At 53.6% G+C, this 17,224-nt stretch overlaps 1 protein-coding gene across 5 annotated transcripts in view; it reads right to left on the reverse strand.

Moving 5' to 3' along the window:
- The window catches only part of AGAP1 (ArfGAP with GTPase domain, ankyrin repeat and PH domain 1), a 550,398-nt gene that overhangs the window by 468,595 nt on the left and 64,579 nt on the right, over positions 1 to 17,224 (reverse strand). The window contains exon 1 of one of the 5 annotated variants that reach the window (XM_078450754.2): positions 3,039 to 4,167. The exons of the other annotated variants lie outside the window; for them this stretch is intronic. Coding sequence (XP_078306880.1) covers positions 3,039 to 3,111 — 73 coding nt within the window. The 5' untranslated portion in view covers positions 3,112 to 4,167. Of the gene's footprint in view, positions 1 to 3,038; positions 4,168 to 17,224 lie in introns of those variants that run through there. 5 annotated transcript variants of the gene reach the window in all.

The raw sequence follows: 17,224 nt of genomic DNA on the forward strand, positions 1-17,224 counted from the left end.
ACTAAATTCTATTCCTGAAATCATTACTGCGCTGTATATTAACTACCTGAATTAAAATAAAAAATAAAATCCAGAATAAAAAAAAAAAAACAGAAAAATGACAACTTTGTCACTCTGTGAATTCAAGAAAATTCAGACATTTTCCCAAGAAAAAAACTCAGGTATTTGAGTGAATAGAGTAAAACCCCTGACCTGGTTGCTCAGGACTGTTAGTGGCTCTAGTAACGGCCAGTGGTTCTTTTCACCAGGATCTCACGACACGGAGGGCTAAGTGTTGGAGGCCGGGCAGGAGCAGGCGTGTGGGCGGGAGTGAGCCATGGGCTCTGAAGAGGCCGAAGTTCCCGCTTCGCAGCATCGAGGGTTGGGAAGGTGCCAGGTGAGGGGTGGGAGGGCATTAAATAAAGGGGGGAGGGGGCTGCATCGCCGAGAAGCGATCTTAGGGAAAGAAATGCTAGGTTTTCCCGTCGGTCTGTATTTCACCCATAAGGAATTCTGAGAACGACCCCCCCCCCCCCACAACCATAATAATTTGCATTTGACAGAGTAGAACAAAACCCTCCAGGCAGAAGACTGGACTCGGCTGCTGGGCAGCTGTGGGAGGAGCATCGTCAGGACCTGATGTCCTTGGGCGGCTCCCCTGGGGCCGCAGAGGCCTCGGGCAGGTCCCTCACCACGGGGACCTCCAGGACCCTCTTCGGTGAGTCAGTGTCGCCGTCCTTGGAAGCTCACCACTCAGGCAGCGGTGAGCTCAGAACCCCAACTGTGTTGACACCTGTGATCTGTCCAAGGAGGAGGCAGAAGGGAAAGGAAGCCGCTGTCCCTGACTTCCGTCCCCTCCGGCTCACGGCAGCTCCACCTGCTTCAAGAGACAAGACTCGCTTTCCTCCTTTTCCACCTGCTGGTGCCTCGTGGATCCGTGAGGAGGAGGTGAGAGGTGTCCGCTCACTTGGCAACTGAAAAAGGTATTCTGTCGTCACCGCCAAGTTTCTCCTCGGGTAGGAACCTTCTCCCTCCAAAGCGCTCAAAAAGTTTCCAATTCCAGCCACTGACTCATCCATCCCTTCACAAAAGAATTCAGCGGGCGTTTCCTCACTCAACCGCGCGGGAATTAACTAATGACGGACGTGACCAGGGTGAGGTGTCTGCTTTCACAGGACTAACCCCCCAGCCGCCACCCCGCTAATTTTCTCGTCTTGATCCGTTGCCAGCCACACGCGTGAGTTCTCCCAGCCGCACGAGGCTGCACCACGCACTGGACGCGAACTACACGCCAACGGGGCACGCGCCCCAGCAAACCGCAGGATGCCCGTGCCCCCTGGGCAAGCACCCCCCCCCCCCCCCCCGCCACAGGACGCGGGAAGGACAAGTCGGTCGCACCTCCTAGCGGTCTGTTGCGTTCGCGTATCAAAACCAAACTCTGTAGAGCAGTGAAGATGTCGCACGGGGGTCCTCAGGCTGACAAAACCCTACAGGCAGCGGAGCTGGGGCTCGGACGGCACGCGGATCCTCACCGAGAGGCCTCAGCCCGGAAGGGCCCGGGCGTGGGGCACCGCAACTCGTCCCTGCTCTCTGTGCTCTCCGTGCCCGGGGCCCCTGGTCCGCGCCCCGCCCCCCACACAGCCTCTCCTCCAGGCTCACCATCCCTCCTCACCCCCCCCGCCACACCCACGGGGCCCATGGCAGGCCTGCGCTTCCGGAAGCAATCTGCAGAGATCAACGTGGGTGGCGGTGGTGAGTGCGGACAGCTTCCGTCCCTCTTCCAGATAACACGCCCATAAAGGCGGCCTGAGGGCTCGCCCCACCCCAGCTCTCGCACCCACACCGAGGTGCTGACTCATACTGAGCCTGAAGTCCAGAAGAACCCTTCCACCTCCTGTTTTCCAGGTGTTTCTCTTCAGCCACCACTTCCCCGACAGGCGTGTGACTAGCAGATGAGATGCGCTAAGACCCTAAGCCTCCCTGCACCCCAGTTTCACATCCAATCCGTCCTCAGAACCTGCCCAGATACGCTCCTCAGCGCCAGCTGCCTTCTGATGAGCCCACGATTTAACAGACCCCTCCGTACAGGTCCAGCGTGCACCATCCCCGGGGACGCACGTGGCTACAGCCTGCGATCTCAAGCCACCCTCCAAGGAAACACCTCGAGCCACCCTCCAAGGAAACGCCTCGAGCCACCCTCCAAGGAAGCATCTCGAGCCACCCTCCAAGGAAACACCTGGAGACACCCTCCAAGGAAACACCTCGAGCCACCCTCCAAGGAAGCATCTCGAGCCACCCTCCAAGGAAACACCTCGAGACACCCTCTAAGGAAACACCTCGTGACACCCTCCAAGGAAACACCTCGAGCCACCCTCCAAGGAAACACCTCGAGCCACCCTCCAAGGAAGCATCTCGAGCCACCCTCCAAGGAAACATCTTGAGCCACCCTCCAAGGAAACACCTCGAGCCACCCTCCAAGGAAACACCTCGCGACACCCTCCAAGGAAGCATCTCGAGCCACCCTCCAAGGAAACACCTCGAGACACCCTCCAAGGAAACACCTCGAGACACCCTCCAAGGAAACACCTCGAGACACCCTCCAAGGAAACACGTCGAGACACCCTCCAAGGAAACACCTCGAGACACCCTCCAAGGAAACATCTCGCGACACCCTCCAAGGAAACACCTCGAGACACCCTCCAAGGAAACATCTCGAGCCACCCTCCGAGGAAACACCTCGAGACACCCTCCAAGGAAGCATCTCGAGCTACCCTCCAAGGAAACACCTCGAGCCACCCTCCGAGGAAACACGTCGAGACACCCTCCAAGTAAGCAGAACGCGGGCACTGGCTTTGTTTTGGGGTGCACACAAAAGCGTGAGCTGACCCCGCAGCAGAAACCCAGCCGGCGGGGACGCCAACGGATGAAAGCTGTGTGTATAGCAGCCTTGAACACAACTGCTGCTTTTAACTTCGAGTTTCCAGAAAGGAAAAAATAGATTTAGCAAACACGGGCTCGCATTTCTGTGGGATCTTTTCAGGTCCCTCCTCCAGACCTACCTACTACCATGAATGTGTTTCTGGGAGTTTCACACTCGAGCCTTTGAAAACCCAGACAATCCCCGTCCTTCATGGTCCGATCCTACGTCAATCTGGGGTCACAGCGGAAGTTTTACATCTCAGGGCCTGGATGCGCTCAAAGTCCCAATCTCGCTGAGCGCCAGCTTCCTGATAAGAAAACCTCACCCCACCTCTCCCAGGGTTATTATCAGGATCAACAGACGCGAACGTGCTGTGTCAACTGGAAAGGCACGTTTGTGAACACGGCAGTTAGTGCCGTTGTTCACCCCAACCGCACGAGGGCTTAGATACCACCTAGAGCAAAGGACTCACTGCTCGGAAAAAGAGAAATCACCTCGGACACGGACCCCTGTTCGAAGGTTCTCTCTTGATTTTTTTTTTAGCTTGTACCCCAACAGGTGAGCGGTCTGCTTTCACTCATTATTGGCATTGTTGGCAATCACTGAAGCACCACCAGCAAAATACTAGAGGCCAAAGACGCCCAAAAGGACTGAACACAAAGAGAAAAGACAGCTATCAATTACGAAGGCCATCCTAGATGGACAACTCACCCAAACGACTCCTGTCCTCGAGGACGCCCTTCAACACGGCCACACGAGTACCTCCTTCTTTATAAAACAAATGTCACGTATTCTAAGAGCGACAGCACACCCAGATTTTTGTTTCTTTAGTTTATATTCTAATCCCAATAGAGTTAACACGCTTATTTTAGTTTTAGGTGTACAAGACAGTGATTCGGCATTGCCACACTGTGACCCTTGGAGAGAGAAAGCGTGCCCAGTTTCTCTGGGCCATACCTACAGAAGCCACTGTGGCAGAGAGAGAAAATAAGGAAACAGATCGACGTTACAACAGGCAAGTGGCCATTATTTCTATATTCTTACCATTAATAAAAAAGAAACAACGAGGGTGCCTGGGTGGCTCAATCGGTTAAGGGTCTGACCCGGTTTCCGCTCAGGTCATGATCTCACAGTTCCCGGGATCGAGCCCTGCATCACGGTCTGTGCTGACAGCTCAGAGCCTGTTTGGATTCTCTCTCTCTCCCTCTCTCTGCCCCTCCTCTGCTCTTACTCCCTCTCTCTCTTAAAATAAATAAATAAACTTAAAAAACACACTTTACAACGAGGTGTCTGGGTGGCTCAGTCGGTTGAGCATCCGACTTTGCCTCAGGTCATGATCTCGAGGTCCGTGAGTTCGAGCCCCACGTCGGGCTCTGTGCCGGCAGCTCGGAGCCTGGAGCCTGCTTGGGATTCTGCGTCTCCCTTTCTCTCTCTCTGCCCCTCCCCCGCTCACACGCTCTCAAAAATAAACAAACATTAAAAAAAATTGTTTTAATACCTTATTAAAAACAATGGGAAAAGCCAGCAGTGGTTCCTCAACATGTTAAACGTAGAATTCCCACAGGGCCGATGACTCAGCTATTAATACACCCTAAAGAAATGAAAACAAGTAGCTCAGACAAATACATACACACACGCACACACAGGGCGGCACCACTCCTGACAGCCAAAGGTGGGAACAACGCAAACGTCCAGCGGCGGATCCGTGGATACATCGACCACATACAGTCGTCCTCGGCCATAAAAAGGAACACCACGGAGGAAGTCAGAAACATCAGGCTACGTGAAAGAAGGCAGGGACAAGAGTTCGCGTGGTGCACGGTGCCATCAACACGACACGTCCAGGATGCGTAAAGGTGGCCACCAAGGGCCGGGGGTGATGCTAATGGGTACGGGCTTCTCTTGGGGGAGACAGAATTGCTGTGGAACTACACAGAGGTGATGGTGATGGCACAACACTGTGAATGCACAAAATGCCACTGAAATGCCCCCTCTAAAATGGTTAATTTTGGGGCGCCTGGGTGGCTCAGGCGGTTGAGCGTCCGACTTCGGCTCAGGTCATGATCTCGCGGTCCGTGAGTTCGAGCCCCGTGTCGGGCTCTGTGCTGACGGCTCAGAGCCTGGAGCCTGTTTCGGATTCTGTGTCTCCCTTTCTGTGACCCTCCCCCGTTCATGCGCTCTCTGTCTCAAAAATAAATAAACGTTAAAAAAAAAAAATTAAAAAAAATTAAATGGTTAATTTTATGGGCTGTGAATTTTACCTCAATAATTAAAAAAAAAAATGGCAATAACAAAAGGGCCACTTCACCTGCTGGGGAGGGGGCGTGACCTAAAGCTAGACTCTTGTCGCAAGAGTGCCGGGCCCAAGAAGGCGTTTAGAAGGAAGAGGTCTGTGGCCACGGGGGCGCCGGGGTAAAGGGTCATCTTAACCAGGAAGCACCTGCCAATAAGCAAACCTTCACGTGCCGACAATGGCTGCCTTCAGGACGGTGGCCTGACTGCCCCCAAACGCTCCTTGTCTGACCTCCCGGTAAGGCCTTCGATGCTTCTGGCAAGGAGAAAGCAGAGCCCAGCTCGCCAGAAGCCGCTGGTCATAACAGAGGAAACCCTTCGCTCCTGAAGGCCTCGCTGGGCAGGCTGACACAGTGTGCCCCGACACTAAGGTTTCACTCTAGTGAACAAGCCAGGAAAATAAACACATCGCTGTGACAAGCGATGAGGAAAGCTGTTTCACGACGGTAATTTTGTTTCCTGATTCTCTCTCCAAGATTATTAAACTGAGGACCTGTTCACTTTGGCCAGTAACACTAAAACACTTCTCATACTCTATCAGAGGAAACAGAAGTAACTTACAGATCTGTCCCTACATGTAGACGCAGAGTTGAAATTTCTGTTAGAGAGGCAGATACAAATACACGACAGGTGTATAATTTTGACCTTAAGCACTGAAAAACTACTGGGCTTTAACACAGACATTTTAAAAATATGGTAATCTTTTAAACTGTGGCAAAAATATACATAACATTAAGTTTACCATTCTATCCATTTATTGTTATTATTTTATTAATGTTCATTTATTTTTGAGAGACAGAAAGAGACAGAGTGTGAGCGGGGGAGGGTCAGAGAGAGGGGAAGACACAGAATCCAAAGCAGGCTCCAGGCTCCGAGCTGTCGGCACAGAGCCCGATGCGGGGCTTGAACTCACGGACCAGGAGATCATGATCCAAGCTGAAGTCGGAAGCTTAAATGACTGAACCACCCAGGCACCCCTACCCATTTTTTAAAAATGTTTTCTTATTTTGAGAGAGAGAGAAAGGGAGTGCAAGCAGGGAAGGGCAAAGGGACAGAGGGGAGAGAGGGGGAGGGGAGAGGGGGAGGGGGAGGGGAGAGGGGGAGGGGGAGGGAGAGAAAGAGAGAAGAATCCCAAGCGGGCTCTGCGATGTCAGCACAGAGCTTGACACAGAGGCTCAATCTCACAAATCCTGAGATCATGACCTGAGCCAAAATCAAGAGTCAGACGCTTAACCGACTGAGCCATGCAGCCCCCTCCATTCTACCCACTTTTAAGTGCACAGATCAGAGGCACGAAGTACATTCACATGTTGTGCGCTCGCTATCACTTTAAAGGTGTCGATCTCGTCCCTGACTCCTCACCAAACCCCAGGAGCAGCAAGGACGGCAAGCCTAGTGTTAGCGTTCCCGGGTCTCAGGATGCAAGCAGGGCGGCTCCCAGGACAAAGGCCTCCTCATGCTGGGGCTCCCAGAGCTCCAGTCAGACAGCGGGGACCACCAGCCTGAAGTCCCCGCCATGGAACACCCGGGATGGGCTCAGGTGCAGGCCAGGCACCCAGCCGTGCCGCCCGCCTCTGCAGCAGGGGCCTCCCCTAAACAACCCTATTCACACCAGGCCCCGGTTTGGGTTTTTTCCATCAGTACAAAGGCAATCTATCAGGTCCCAAGCCCGCAGACATGAGGCTTTTGTGCAGGGCTGAAGGAGGGATTACATTTCAGGAATAGCCAACCTCCTCTCTCTCCTGGAGGAGGCAGCCGACACGTCTGTGCTGAATGCACTTTTTGTTTACGGCTCAATTAGCCGAGCCGTCACGGGGTGCCAGCACACACACTCCCCACTTGGCGAACGCGCAGAATGCCCCGAGTTAACCGGCCACACCAAATTAACGCGGTGGGGGTACGGGGGCGGCAAACCGCTTGCCTGCCGACGGGCCACACCGCCGTGCCCTGGGCGGCAAGGACCGGGGCCACCACCGAGCCCGGCAAGTGACGCGGGAGCTACAGACGACTTCCGTACAAATACACGAGTCTGGTCCACGAGGGCACCCGCCAAGAGGTAGCGTCCTTTCGGGCAGAGGCTCTGGGCAGAGGGTCACAAGAATGCAACTGAACCAAAACTCCGAGGCCACGCTGTGCAATACGGGGGCCACCAGCCACACGTGGCTTCTGAGCCGTTGAAACGCGGCTGGTCCAAACCAGGATGTGCTCTCAACGCCAAAAAAGAATGAACGTGCCTCCTTACTAAGTTCCGTATAATTGCAGGTCAGAAGGATAATACGGCAGATACGCTGGATTAAACAGAATGTATCAGTCAAACTAATCTCACCTGTCTCTTTCACAGTTTTTATGTGGCTACTGGAGAATTTTAAAGGACTCGAGTGGTTCACAATCTATTTCCACTGGACACATGCGCTAAGTGATATCAAAAAAGTCCCAAATTTGGCAACAATATAAATTCTTTCCTTGAGGGAGATGCATTTAGGCCAGGGACGGGAGATGAGGCCGGCAGGAGGCCGGCAGGAGGCCGGCAGGACGCAGGACTAATAGGAGGGAGGGGCCCAGGCACCGGGAGCACTGGAGCGAGCACACCCGTGGGCACCATCCAGGATGGCCGGAATGGCAAAGGGCCTCGTGCCTCAGTGGTGCACGTGTGCGGCAGAGGGGGGACCAGAAGGCCACTTATGTGCGGCTCATCTAAAGGAAGCCCAGGAAAATGGAAAAATCTCAATGTTCCCCTCCTTCTGTGGAGGAAATAACACAGTTCTTCCCCACTACGTCTTTCTACCCTGTGTGTCTCCTTTCCCTTCACAGAGAACACTTCAATCCTGACACTTCCAGTCCGCAAACACGGGGACGTTTTTCCCTACACCAAGCAATTCTCTGCGACGTCAGCTGAGTGTCTATGGTTTAACTCAACTCTGACCTGTCTACCTGGAGACGGTGTCAGATCCCACATTAGGGGCTCATTCCCCCCAGACACACACACACACACACACACACACACACACACACTCCTCAGATGCCAGCAGTGAGCCCATGTTGCCACCTGTGCTCCTGGCCAACCAGCTACAGATCAGAGGCTCCCACCATCCCCGCCCCAGCTTTGACTAATTTGCTAGAGTGGCTAACAGAACTCAGGGACACACATTTACCAGCCTATTAACAGTTGTGACAAAGGACACGGATGAACAGACATACAAGGCAAGTTCTTGGTGGTGGGGGAGGGGGGTCTGGGGCACAGGCGCTTCTGTCCTAGTGGAGTTGGCGGCGGGGGGGAGGGGTCACCCTCCCAGTGTGTATATATTCACAAGCCCGAAAGCTCTGGGAACCCCACACTACTGGGACTTTATGAAGGGTCCCTTACATAAGCATGACTGATTGATCCAACCTCCAACCGCATCCCCTCTCAAGAGGTGGGGGCAGTGGGACTGGAAGTTCCAACCCTCTAGTCTTACCTGGTCCCCCCGCCCCCCCTCCCCCTGCAGGGAGCCCATCCTACAGGGAGGGGGCACTTCATTAAGGCAACAAAGGCATCAACTCCACACTTCCAAGAAAACCTTGGAAATCCCAAGGGTTTGGGGAACTGTGCACGAATGAGAAATATACTTATATACTTTCGGTCGTCTGAATGACCACACACACATTTCTTAGAAATCACAGTATCACCGTCTGACTCGCGGCAGCAGCAGCCGACAGCACGTCTCTATAGGGAAGGCTGGAGGAACGGGGGCCGGGGTACCCCTCAACGTGACCTCGCACGTCCTCCCCTAGACGTCTCCAAGAGATCGAAAAAACAGAAAAGGATGTGAGGTTCGTGTCCTTCCTTCCCCACTGAGGGCACCTGCCTTAGTGGCGAGCTGGGACTGGGGTGTGCGTGGGCCCCACTCACCACCTCAGCTAACCTCACGTCTCCCACATCCTGCGGACCCGTCAGGGGTGGGCTACCAGCCCCCAGATGGCTCACCATACGAACCAGCAAGCGTTCTGGCCTCCTTCAACCTCTTCCTATTTTGCCAGCCTTTGCCGGTTTTCCCACGCGTTTTGCTTTATGCTGTCTTTGTCCTAAACCATTTCGCACTAGCACTCGGCCAGACCCCAGAGCGGCCTGCAGCCCCGCCCCGGCTGAGCCCCTCCTAAACCTCTTCCCCGAGCCACAGCTCACTGCCAGGGTCGGCCGGCACACTCACACTGTGGATCCCCAGGACTGTGCCTGCCTGGCCACCCCCCCCACCAGCCCCCCGCCCTGTGCCGGCACACGAGGGAAGCATCACCCATCAGTAAGTGCCACAGCCCAAGGCAACAGCTGGGAAGCCGGGTCCCCCCCAAAGCCCTGGGGAGGGGGGGGCTGCAGCAGGCCTCTGGGGAGACACAGCATCTACTGCAAATCTCTGCCACCCGGGGGCTTTCACAGACTGGCAGTAACAACCAGGGAGCTTGGGTCCCTAGGACAGAGGAAGGGCACCCGACAAGCCACGTGATAAAATGCCACTTTCCCCCAGCTTCTTCCTTGAAAAGAGAACAGAAAGAAGGGCATGCTTTATCTAATATCAACAGATCATTCAAAGGAGACAGACTTCCCTCCGCAATCTCAGGAATGAGGTAGCTGTTGTGTAATAGGAAGAAAAAGGGCACTAGAAACACAAGACGGTTACGATTAACGTCCACGTGGAAAGAAAGAGCTGAAAATAACCTTTTCAATAAAGAACACTTCCATAATACGGGCGCCTGGGTGGCTCAGTCGGTTAAGCGTCTGACTTTGGCTCAGGTCATAATCTCGCAGTTTGTGGGTTCGAGCCCCACGCTGGGCTCTGTGCTGACAGCTCAGAGCCCGGAGGCTGCTTCGGATTCTGTGTCTCCCCCTGCCCCTCCCCACTCATGCTCAGTCTCTCTCTCTCTCTCTCTCTCTCTCTCTCTCTGAAATAAACAAGAAAGAAGGAAGGAAGGGAGAGAAGAAAAAAGAAAAAACAAAACTTCCGTAATAGCAAACATGCCAGCCTGTGCATTTCCACCTCTCCCAAAGGCAGCTGTATCTCGCGGGTTAGAGGGACAGGGCTGAGGCATGGAACGAGCATGTCTAAGGATCACCTCGGTCAAGTGCCTTGGCTGTCACTGCACCTGTGAGGACAGCGCCGGTCACCAAACCAGAGAAATGACAGGGACAACGCGAGGTGGGCGTTCGCCGATATTTTCTTCTGCAGCTTATAATCAAAATTGGTCCTTAAAAGGCTCAGCCTTAATCACGCTTCCCGGGATCTGTTCCCAAACACCCAGCATCACAACCCACCTTCATGGCAAGTGCCAGCCAAGCTACCCACCCTTTCAGCCAACTGCAAACTTTTCATATCTGAGATGTGCCCTAAGTATGGTCGCTTAGGAACCCAAGCTTTTCTTTCTAACGTGCATTAAAATACAAACGCAAGTCATCAGCGAGCACCGCACCCAACACCGGTTTAGGGAACAGTTACACCTCGCTACATGTCATTCAATAACCACTGAATGGGTGGGAAAGCACGATTCCAACGGCCTCTTCGTTCTCTAAGTCACTGCTCAAAAGTTCAGATCCTAATCCGGTGATCTCGGAAAACATTCAAAATTAGTCACTTGGCCTCGTTTGGGTTCATTTCTTTCCTTCTGCTTGTTCTTTCCCTCCTGGTTGCCTGGGCTCGCCACGGCTCTTGACACAGTCTCTTCAGAAAGCAAAAGACCTTCCCTTACCTGAGTCACGTGCCCGGGATATTCACCACTGTCACACCAAAATGGACCTGAAAACAGAATTCTCCATTTTCCCAAGAGTCCAATGAGAACTGTCCAGTCAAGGACACCTAAGTCTTCAGCGGTGGGAAGTGTCTATAGAGATCTAAAGGCATAACCTGAGAGCCACTATTAAGACGAGAGGCTACACTGTCATAAAAGGTTCTCCACGGGTGGCTATAATTTGTTATCCCTATCAGATCGTGCATCATAACTAATTACATTTCGAGAAACAGTTTATGCGTTCAGCAAAGCAAAAAAACAAAACTGCACAACACATACAATTAAATCAATCCATTACGTCTTTCCGTGAAGGCAGAGGAACACGCTTGGTGTCTCCGTTCATTAGATCTGAATGCCCATTGCAGAGGATGGAGATTAAAGAGGTGTTTTTAGAATGACAGACTCCTCAGTCACGCTTAAGAAGAACAGGAAACAGTCCATCCAGCCCCAAACCCTTCAGGTTCCAGAACGCGTTCATGCGAATACTCAACACCCAGCATGGACCGAGCACTACCGGGGCGCCTGGGTGGCTCAGTCGGTTAAGTGTCCAACTTCGGCTCAGCCCGTGATCTCACGGTTCATGAGTTCAAGCCCCACATAGGGCTCTCTGCTGTCAGCACGGAGCAGAGCCTGCTTCAGATCTTCTGTCCCCTTCTCCCTCTGCCCCTACTCTGCTCTTGCTCTCTCTCAAAAATAAATACACGTTAAAAAAAATAATAATTCTAGGGGCCCCTCTGTAGCTCAGTCAGTTGAGCATCCGACTTCAGCTCAGGTCATGATCTCACGGTTCTTGGGTTCGAGTCCCACGTCAGGCTTTTCGCTGATAACAAGACCACTTTGGGTTCTGTCTGTCTGTCTCTCTCTGCCCCTCCCCCTACTTGTGTTCTCCCTCTCTCTCTCTTAAAAGCAAATAAACATTAAAACAAATTTTTTTTAACAAAGAGGGGGGCACCTGGGTGGCTCACTCGGTTAAGTGTCAGATTTCAGCTCAGGTCATGATCTGACAGCCCAGGAGTTCAAGCCCCGTGCCGGGCTCTGTGCTGACGGCTCAGAGCCTGGAGCCTATTTCAGATTCTGTGTCTCCCTCTCTCTCTGCCCCTCCCCCACTCACACACTGTCTCTAAAATGAATGTTAAAAAAAAAAATTAAAAATGATTCTGAGCGCTACTAAGCAGATTACAATTCCTAAGTGATATCCAGGCAGACGCCGGACCTCTGAGCCCAGGCCCAGCTCCACATACGAAACGGTGAACAGGGCCCCAAGCTGCTCAGGCCATCTTCACGAGAAGCCAACACTAGGGACTCGGCAAAGCCAGGGGCTCCTGGCCAGCACAGGAAGGGTCGGACTAGAAGGAGAGGTCACGCCAGGAGTGCGGTCAAGCTGAACAGAGTACCCACTGGCCAGGTGGGTCCTGCCTGGAGCTGCTTCGGCAGGGGGGCTCCACACAGACCCCAGCCTCTGAGCTGGCCCGTCGCAGCGACGAGGCACAGGAAGAACGGGATTTCAGAAACTCATATGCCATGTGGTTAACGGCTGATTCACAGGGGCCCTTTCCTCCCAAGACACACCTGCCAAGCCCACCCACGCCGAGGGCTGCTGGCTGAGCTTCCCACACCCTTTCAGACCCACCAGCGGAGAACGTGGTCCTCAAGACCCTCGCCGTTGTTTCCAAACCTCCATATCCCCACTGTGCTTGTAACTGTAATTACATCACTTAATTTACTGCTACACACATCGATTCAATGGAAGTTTTAATAAGAGTATCTATAATTACATCATTTCGTTAAACATTACACACGTTGATTAAATAAGAATTGAAGAGGACTTTTTCCTTTGAAAATTAAGTTGAATGTTTTGGGAAAGAGTTGATGAAGACAAAATGCTTTAAAAAAAAAAAAAAGGTTTAAGTAAGTACATGGACAACCTGAGGGACGGGAGGAGAAAGCAAAGGTCTACTGGCAGCCGCCGCGTGGCTCCTTACTTATTCGCGCGTATCTATCTGTTCCTGGTCCAAAAGGTCACGCAGAACATGTGCTCACGGCCGGCACAGCCACGTCTGGGGGCCCCCGCGGGGCCAGGCTTCGGTCTGCCCGCCCCCCCCCCCCCCCCGCACATATTCGGCACACAGTAGGTCCTTGTGAGCAGGGCTGATGTCAACAACGTGACACATGTGATAATCTGGCTCTGGAGAGGCGGCCGAGGAAGCATTTCAAAGGCTGAGAGGCGACTTCTGGCCAAGGGGATGGGGAAGGAAGTCACTGTTTCCCCAGAGAGAGGAGATCTGGGCCGCAACCAGGTGGCACCCACGGGAGGGAACGCAGCAGCACGTGCTGGGGTGTCGGGGACCGTGGGGCAAACGGTGCAAGTGCGGGAAGTCCGGAGGGCAGGAAGGGGCTGAGCAGCAGAACCCAGCTGACGGACATCCCCCCGATCTCCTAGAGAAGTACCCCAGCCCACACACAGCAGGTAGGACCGGGTCCTGGGTTCACAAGGCCACACAGGTGGCACTGTGGACAGAGGCCGGGACACCTGCAGGGGTGACAGCCGCAGACCCCAGAGGAGCTCCCGGACAGCCCTGTCGGGGGGCACACACCTGGAGATGCTAAGCCAACGGCAACTTACAGAGGTCGTCCCGAACGCCGTCCCTGGAACGATGGGACTACGAGCAGGGGGGCCGTGCAGCGCGCACACAGGTGTGGGCGGCCGTGAAGACGGGCCAGGCGATGCCAGGGGGAGGCAGAGCCTGTGCCCACAGGGAAAGCGAAGGAGCACCCAAGGGCGAGCTCTCCCCGCCCCACTGACGGTTCTCAGCGATGCTCTGTGGTTAACGCCTTTCACTGCAGCTGCCGAGCAAGGTACGGTGACGTTCAAACACAAACAGAGGCTGAGCCCAGAGCAGTGTTGGAGGAGAGGGCCGACGGTGGACCTCCAGCCCGCCAGGCCTCAGGGAGGTCACTTTTCCTTTACCAACATCCTTTACTGACATCACCATAGGGCCCTGTTGGCCTCTTAAAGCCAATCCATCCTTCTGTCTTCTAAAAAAAAAACCAAGCCTGTCTTTAAAACAAAGATTCACAACTCCCCTGTAACACAAAAGAGTTTGCCAAGTAAAATAAATACTGGAGAAGAGAGGAAATTCATGAACAGACAAAGAAGTTCAGGTGGCTAATACTTTAACCTTCGCCAGACCAGCACTGGGCAACAGAGCTCTGCAATCCTGGCCATGGTTCTTATCTGCACTGTCCAACATGGTAGCCACTAGAAACACGCAGCCACTGGACAATAAACGTGGCTAGTGCCACTAAGGGACTGAATTTGTCCTCTAATTTGAATTTAAATTGTTCCGTGTGGTTAATGGCTACCATACTGGTGGACGCAAGGCTTAATACAGAAACATAGTTTAAAATATTCTACCATAAATAATAAGACTTCCTGAGTAATACTATTTTACCAGGCACTGTCCTAACCACCTACATGCATCATCACGCTCAATCCTGATAAAAAAGTCACCAGAGGATTGCCCTTATTCCCACTTTACAGAAGAAGAAACTGAGGTTCAGTGAAGCCGGAATCCAAGCACTCTTTGGGCACAGAAGAATCATGGGACACCCTAACAAAATCAATTTTGAAAACTCGTCCCTAACATAATGGCCAAAGGTCAGCACTGAATATTCAGCAGCCGCAAAACCACTCCAAACTCACCTGGAAAAGAATCAAAAGAATCTTCAGTTAACGAGTCCCTTCTTGACGTACATCTTTGCAAGGCAAGAATGAAAGGTGTGCTGACATACGATGTGCCATGTTGAAAAGGACCCAAGTTTGTGTGTGTGCAAGGTCATCATCCTTCGCAAGAAGGCGTTTCTCAGGCGCTGTAAGATGAAGGTCTGGCTCTGACATTCCTCTCAGCCAACAAGACGAAGACCAGCCTTAATGAAGCTGCTTTGGGACAAACACCCCTCCCCACCCAGGCCCGACACAGATGCCTTCCAGTGCGGTGGGGGCAGACAAGCAAGACGGCTGCCTGCGAGACTGATGTGCCTTCCCCACCAGGACAGACAGCACCAATTGCTGCCCCAGGACGGACACCGGGACAGACAGCGCCGATGATGGCTGCCCTAGGACAGACACTGAAACAGACAGCGTCGATGGCTGCCCCAGGACAGACACCGGACAGACAGCGCTGGTCGCTGCCCCAAGAAGAACACTGAAACAAACAGCTCCGGGAAGAACACAATTATCACAAACTCTTCTAATCAGGCTCAGCCCAGCAATAAAGCAAAGGCTCACTGGAAGGGAAGTCTGCAGACTCGGTTCTGGACAAAATGAAAAGTAGTTCCCCACTGGCTTCCTCTTCAAAAAGCAAAACCCTTCAAAGAAACAGAGATAAGGAAGGAAAGGGACACAGAACTGACAGAGGCAAAGGAAAGAAGACTTGGTTCCCTACAGATCTCTAGTCACGGGTGAGTCACTCCCTTACACGTATAGTTCCGGCTTTAATGTCTGATCCTAGAAGCACCTTACACTTACTTGGTTAAGGGGGTGACGAGAGAGCACCAATCTGGAAGATGAGAGCATCCACTCTGGGGTCCTGATTAGCAATGGGGATTCTGGACGCAGGCAGCCCGGGCAGTAAATACGCACACGACTCCGTCTCTGCACCAACAGGATCCAGGAGAAAACCAGGTGACCAAGAAGCCGCCAGGAGCCTCGCTCAGGTGGGGAGGCTGTGCATGACGCACCTGGTACGCAGGTACAACCCTCCAGCGACATCCCTCCTCGGAGACCCTGAATCTGCACACAAGTGCTGCTCCCAGGCTGTTCCAGAACTCTGGGTTCGGAAGCACGGGACGCCAGGTTCTCTTTCCACTCTGCCCTTACTGCACGGGGGCCCCCGAGAGTCGAGCCTCAGTCTCCCCGTCCATAAAACTCAATAACAAGCCTACTTTGGAAGGCTTGCCAGGCAGAGTAAATGAGAACATACGAACAGGGATGCCTGGCCTGAATGTCGCTGCTCTAAGAGCCTTTGTCACGGCGTGAGGTGGACTGAGTAACGGGCCCCCGAGATGCTCACTTCCAAGTCCCTGGAACCTGTGGACAGGTCGCCTCACGTGGCAAAGGGTATCACGGGTGGGATTAAGTACCTTGAAGCCAATGTGGGCGATCCAGGTGGGCCCACTGTAATCACAAGGGAACAGTAGAGTCCGGGTCAGAGGGAGGGCAATGTGACAGGAGGACAAAGACAGCCTGGGGGGATGCCACGAGGCTGGCTCTGAAGAAGGAGGGGGGCCCAGGGCCAAGGAATGCTGGCCTCCAGAAACTTCCTGGAAAAGACAAGTAAACAGGCTCCCCCCTAGACCCTCTAGAAGGAATGCTGGCCTCCAGAAACTTCCTGGAAAAGACAAGTAAACAGACTCTCCCCTAGAGCCTCTAGAAGGAACGCAGCCTAGTGGACATTTAAGGACCTCGGACCTCAAGAACTCCTGTGCACCATGACTGGTTACGGCAGCCACAGGAAACGCGGGCACAATGCTCGGTGATGGGGGCGACCCACATCCTCTCTCCCAGTACACACACAGGACGTCTCTTTCCTGTGTCCAAGACATGGCTCTGCCACTCCGGGTCGACGCTCGTCCGAAGCGTACCCACCGGTGCCCATCACGCGCTAAGTGCTAGTGGCTTTGGGACACGTCTTACCCTTGCCCGTGAACCTCAGCCTCCTTCCCAACTACAACAGGGAGAGCGCCACTCTGATGGGTTCCTGGGTCAACGGAACAAGAGAATGGGTGTGAGTGCCCAGCACAGCGCTGGCAGAGGGCGGGCAGCTAATACACAGAGGCTCCGATTCCACACGGGTGGAAATGCACGTGGGCTGGTCACCACCGCCCTGCCCTCCAACTTGACAAAGACCCACAGGGGCCTTGACCTGACCTTGGTGCCTGCAGACAACCGTCTCAGGATGCCACCTGGGGCCGTGGTGGCACTGGAGCCATCACAAGGTCCGTATGGAAGTTCCCGGAGTCAGAGCACCAGAGAACAAAGGGCACCAACGATGTCATCCACCCCGTCCCCCAGTACACCTCGGGACAAACTCCCAGAGGGCGTCCTCCCAGCCCTTCTCGGACACCAGCAAGCGTGCTGGCTCCAAAGCTACCTTCCGGAAATTTCTCCGCTCGGGCTCCCGGCTCCCTTCTCCCCACCCTGGATCTCCGGTTGAGAATTTAGTTCGTTTAACAGTCCCACAAAATGGGATGGCCTGGCAAGCAGGCTGCGGGCACGAT

Source organism: Panthera onca, chromosome C1, assembly GCF_046562875.1.
Source record: "Panthera onca isolate mPanOnc1 chromosome C1, mPanOnc1 haplotype 2, whole genome shotgun sequence".
In the NCBI taxonomy this organism is placed as follows: Eukaryota; Metazoa; Chordata; class Mammalia; order Carnivora; family Felidae; genus Panthera; species Panthera onca.